At 65.9% G+C, this 5,547-nt stretch overlaps 2 protein-coding genes across 2 annotated transcripts; one reads left to right on the forward strand and one right to left on the reverse strand.

Moving 5' to 3' along the window:
* Positions 1–13: 13 nt before the first annotated feature.
* Positions 14–3,973, forward strand: MNEG_10157 (hypothetical protein; the record flags this gene model as incomplete). Its single annotated transcript, XM_014041371.1, has 10 exons — positions 14–80; positions 275–393; positions 634–759; positions 1,293–1,625; positions 1,888–2,010; positions 2,276–2,419; positions 2,681–2,770; positions 3,058–3,210; positions 3,539–3,700; positions 3,941–3,973. 10 exons carry the CDS (start codon positions 14–16, stop codon positions 3,971–3,973), a joined length of 1,350 nt encoding a protein of 449 aa, XP_013896825.1.
* A 1,159-nt stretch (positions 3,974–5,132) lies between these two features.
* Positions 5,133–5,441, reverse strand: MNEG_10158 (hypothetical protein; the record flags this gene model as incomplete). The annotated part of the gene is made up of 1 exon (XM_014041372.1): positions 5,133–5,441. A coding segment is annotated over one exon (309 nt), but the record flags the coding sequence as incomplete, so codon positions are not given.
* Positions 5,442–5,547: the final 106 nt, after the last annotated feature.

A 5,547-nucleotide genomic window follows, 5' to 3' on the forward strand; every position in this document is an offset into this window, starting at 1 on the left:
AAATGAACAGCTCATGATCCTGGTGGCAGGCAGCTGTGTCATGGAATCGCCGCGCTCAGGAGGCGCCGGCGCCGCCAGCGGTGGGTCATCCCCACAAACATGCAGCCAGCCGCCATGCATGCGGCCGACGTCATGCGCCAAAGGCCGCCTGCACAAGGTTGAAATTTCGTTCCTGCAGCAACCGCCGCATCGCTGCAGCTGTTTAATTCGTCCATGGTCTAGCCCCCTTGCGCCGCCTGCCAACGAGCCACAATACACAACCACCACCTTGCAGCCGAGCACGTGGTCGTGAATCTGGACGGCGCGTCAGTCCACGGCGGCTCCGCGCGCGTCCTCGCCCCCGGCGACCCGCTGGCAGAGATGGCCTTCTTCACAGAGACGGCAAACCTGCAGGTGCGGACGACCAGGGCCGGGTCGCACGGCCCTCGGCCTGTGACTCCTGCCTTGCTGCACTCAGGGGTGGCCACACAGGACGGTCCAGCGACTGCTGTACCTGCTGGTTCTCTCAGAGGTCGCGTTTGGTGGCAAGCGCTTCGTTTTCTGATGTCGGCCGATCTGCATCACGGCCGAACTGAATCTCAAGCAACAAAAACCGGATGCGACGTGCTCGCACATGCGCGCGTGCACCACCAGGCCGTCCGCACTGCGTGCGTGTGCCGCGTGCTGAGCCTCAGCCGGACAGCCTACCTGGCGCTGGCGGCCGCCTTCCCGATTTCGGCGGAGCGCGTGCTGGGGAACTTGCTGGAGGCGGCGGAGGAGGTGCGGCGCCGGTTGGTGCATGCAAGCATGCGCATGGGCACGTGTGCGTGTGCGTGTGTGCGTGTGTGTGTGTGTGTGCGCGCGCGCACATACGCGCCCCTGTGCGAGCCTATGCGTGCCTGCATGTTTAGACCGCTCTCAATTGTATCAGCTTACGAGGAGTGCATCGTGTCAATGTTGGGATTGGGCACATGTCTGGGCTGAGTCAGCGCCCATGGTGCTGGCAGGGCTGCGTGCAGGCTTCTCGAGGGCCAGGCTGGATCGCCGGGCGCGGCCCCTAGGGGCACAAGCCTGGTCCTTGTGTGCCAGCTCCTCGCCTGTCAAAAATCAAGCACCGATCATCGCACCCGGTTTCACGCAATCGTTTTCTGTCTGCACCAGATGTTTTCATCGGTACAAGCCCCACACATCCTCCTTGCAGCTGCACAAGATTGACGCAAGGCGCAGTGGGCATCTAAGGTGCAGCAGGCACATCTCAGCTGCCCCAAGATCCCGAAACAACTGAACTCCGCGCGCCCTTGAACCCAACACAGATGGTGGAGCGGGAGATGCACCTACCATTCACCGCCTTTGGCTCCCTGGAGGCAAACCTCAACTTGGAGGCGCTGTCGGTGAAGTACGCGTCACCCGAGCTGTACCGCGGCTCCAGCGCCCCCCTCGGCCGCAGCGGCAGCGGGGCCGCACAGGGCCCCGCCCTAGACAGCGCCGCCCGCGGGGGCGGCGATGATGGGGGCGGCATTGGCGCGAACGGCGGCGGCGGCGGGGGAGGCGGCGGCGCTGATGAGGCGCGGGACGCGTTTGATTTGGACGGGCTGGTGGGGTCGTTCTCTGACCGGGGCCAGCCGCTGCGGCAGAGCCAGCGCATGGTGCGTGCAAAGCTTGGGGACAGGGCATCTGGGGCGCGGCCGGTGTCAGACTCAAAGGTCAAGTGGGATATGCTCAGAAGTCGAGTGGCACATGCCGGGGCGGCAGGGCAGCCACCAACTTGACCGCAGGCACAGCAGAACTCACAGCAAGTGCATTTGCGGCAGACTTAGCTCGGAGGTGCAGACGGCTGCGGTCCTTGACGCATTGACATGGCATCACAACATGCTCACCGTTCACCAATCGTGCACATCTTCCTGCCAGGCTCTGTCCAACCTGGTGCGGGTGCGCATGCTGGTGGAGGCCCAGAAGCAAAAGCTGCAGCGCGAAAGGACAGCCGAGTTCCTGGAGGCGGCCAAACTGGGCAACATGACGCGCCTGCGCGCGGTGAGCGGCGCTTGCACCTGCCTGCGCGCATGTACGTGCGCACTGGCACCACTCCGCTTTGTCACTTAGGCATCAATCACAATCGTCGCTCTCTCAGCTGACTGCCCTGGTCTCGTCACGCACCCGCCTGCGCACCTTTGCACATGGCTGCTTGTCTGCATATCCGCCAACGCCCAGTGCGCAGCAACCCTCGAAACCAGACCCCAGACCCAGCCAACTCCAATCCTCCACCCAAATGTCCAACCCCAACCCCCCACGCCACCAGATGCTGCAGCAGGGGCTGAGCCCCGACAGCTCTGACTACGACGGCCGCACTGCCCTCATGCTGGCGGCCGGCCAGGGCCACCTGGAGGCCGTGAAGCTGCTGCTCTCCACGGGAGCTCACCCATCCCTCACGGACTCGCTGCAGGTGCAGGCAGGGGAGGGCACGGCCTGACCCAAAGCAAGCCGGTTTTCGTGCCGTGTTCCATGCGTGGGAGCTCGGTCCAATTGCTTGATTGGTACGGCTCAACACGCCTGCGCGCACGCATGTGCCCACGCGCATGCGCACGTGTGCACACACTTGTATTCTCTCAGGCGCGCACGTGCGCACACACACCCACACAAACACACACAAACACACACACACACACACACACACACACACACACACACACACATGCACACACAGGGCTGCGCGCTGCTGGAGGCAGCGCGCGGCGGCCACGACCATGTCCTCTCAGCACTGCTGGCTGCAGGGGCAAAAATGTACATGTCACAGGTGCGGGGCGGGACCTTCCCGTTGTCACGGAGAGTCTGTAGAGCGACCCACGGTTGCGATGCACCCAATGAAAGTACTCCGATGCAGGAATATGGGCTGCCAACGCGCTGGAGTGCTGATGAAACGCGTCGAAATAATTGCATGAGCATTGTATGACAATCGGCATTCGCAAATGCAACTCGTGCTCATGCGTGCATGCGCCTGTGCTCACGCACGCGTGCACAAACACACCCCAAGCACACACACACACAAGTAAACTTACTGCGGCTGCCCCGCCCCTCCCGCAGGTCGCCTGCGCCGCGCACCTGTGCACCGCCGTGTTTGAAGGGGACGTGAAGCTGCTGCGCCGCCTGGTACGCGCCGGCATGCCGCCCGACAGCGGCGACTACGACGGCCGCCGCGCGGCGCACATCGCCGCCGCGGAGAGCTCTCTCGCAGCAGTGAGCTCCTAGGCATGCTCGGGGCCGGCCCCAAGCATCTCTGGGGAGCACCCCTGGGGCGAACGTTTGGTGGTGCTTAATCATGTGTCTCAATCCTGCCTGCAGTCATAGCAAACCCCCCTTCTTGCGCCCCTCGCCGCCTCGCGCTCTGCTTGTCTGCGGGTGTGCGCCCGCCTGCGCAGACAGGCCGGTGCGTGTGTCCGGCCATTGCCATTTTTTGGCCTGCTAATCAGGCGGAACGCCCCGAAACTCTGCACCCCAAAACATAAGCCCGAATCCCCACACCCAAAACCCTGAAGCCCGAGTTTTTCCCACCCCCCGGCCGCAGCTCAAGGTTCTGGTTGAGGAGGGGGGCGCCTCCTTGGAGGTCAAAGACCGCTGGGGCCTCACGCCGCTCGACGAGGCGCGCCGCGGCGGCGCTGCGGCCGCGGTGGCCTACCTCGAGCGCCTGCTGGGGCTGGCGCGCGGCGGCGGGGACGATGAGGGCCGGGTGCGGGGGCGGGGTGACACGCAGGGGCTGGCGCGTGGCGCGGGGCAGGAGTGCCGGCCTGTGAGGGTGGGGCACTGGAGGGGTCGCGGGGTTGCTGCTTGCAGGGGGCCAACTGTGACGCTCCGGCTGCTGGAGAGCAGCAGAGGGGCGTCCTTACCCATAGGCTTGGGCGGTGCGATGGCGTTGCGGGGCACGCGTCTCACGCACGCCGCCTGCTGCTCCTGGCCGTGCCCTCCGCAGGTGCACCACGGCGCCTTGGGGGCGTCTGTTTGACGATTTGAAGGATCCTGTTGCCCCCAGCAGTCATATGTCTTCGGCCAGCGGCCTGGCTCACAACCCTGAGACGAGGGGTGCCCGCTGCAGGCGCCCGCTGCGGCTGCAAAAGCGCCCCATCCCGGCTGGCAACGCCTCTAGCTGCCTCTCCGTCTTTCAAGCATGCACCCCCCTCATGGGGTCCTGCTACCTGCGGGCTTTTGAGCCTTGCCATGTACATGTCCCCTGAGAGCATCTGCTCGACTTCTGGCGAACACTTGTGGCCCATGGGCCCTTACTGGGCTGCGGCATCATATGACCGCCGGTGTTGTCTGAAATGTGTCAGCGGCTCTCCGCCCGTCGCGCACCGGTCCCCTGATCGTGCACGCCCAGGCCTGCCAACAGTAGCCGTCGACGCCGCGCAGACGCCCCCGCCGCCAGCCGCGCGTGTCGCGTGCGTGCGTCGTACTGCCCCCCTAATCACTGTCCTGCGGGTGCAGGCAGATGGCAGCAGACCTGCATGCAGGCCCGCGCGGCATGCCATTCGCCACGGCCGACTCCTCCCCACGAGCGCGTGCGTGCCGTCGGGTCAACATCTGTCACCGCTGCTGCAATGGCACTGCCACACGTCTGCGTCCTCCAGACTCATATCTCGCCCCTTTGTTGAGTCGCCGCTGACAAGGAGCATCAGCATCGGCGTTCAAACCACGCTTTTTTTGCTTCTGTGTACTTGAGTGCGCACTGCTGGGTCCCCTAAAACGGCCTCGGCGCACACCCCCGTCCGGCCAAGCGGGCGGGCGCGGCTGCCGCGCTGTCGGGAGCGCACGCCAGAGCAGCGCAGCCAAACGCAGCCCACGGCTCGTGCCCGCCCCGGACCGCTCGGCGGGACCTTGGTTGCTCAGGAGGTGCGGCAGCGCCTGCGCCGCAGACGGCTGTTCTCGACCCCTCACTGGAATTGGCAGCGGCCCCCCTGTGGCCCACCCACCATCCAAACAACGCCCAACACCTTGTGTAACATGTTACCGCAGCAAAATCGCCGACTCGCAACGCATGGCAACGCGTGCACGACCAATGAGGCCGGAAACCACACCTCCCGTGCGCACAACTGGCTGGAAAACCGAAGCGGCGCCGCCTGCGCGGCAAGCGCCGCGACCGCACTAAGCTACAGGCGCCGCTGCGGCTACCCCTTCCGCCGCTTGCCGCCGCCGCCGCCGCCGCCGCCCTCGCCTTTGGGCCCGCCCTCCTCCCGCGCCAGGTCGTCGCCCCCCTCCTCAACCAAATCCACCTCCTCCGCAAGCATCACCTCCTGCGGCGCCCCGCCCCGCGCGCCGGGCCCCCGGCTGCCGCCGCCGCCACCGCCGCCGCCGCCGCCGCTCGGTTTTTTGCGGCCGCCCGGGGTGAGCGGGAGCACGAGCGGCTTGATGCCGAAGGGGCGACCGTTCATGTCCTTGGCGCCGCGTTTGAGGGCAGACTCGACCTCAAACAGCCCCTGGGGTTTGTGTGTGTGTTCGGGCGGGCGGGGGGAGAAAAGGAGCTGTCAGGCAGGCGGCCGCGCTGGCAACCGCCGGGGCCGTGCGCACGCACAGGCAGGCGGG

Source organism: Monoraphidium neglectum (assembly GCF_000611645.1).
Source record: "Monoraphidium neglectum strain SAG 48.87 unplaced genomic scaffold scaffold02203, whole genome shotgun sequence".
Lineage (NCBI taxonomy): Eukaryota > Viridiplantae > Chlorophyta > Chlorophyceae > Sphaeropleales > Selenastraceae > Monoraphidium > Monoraphidium neglectum.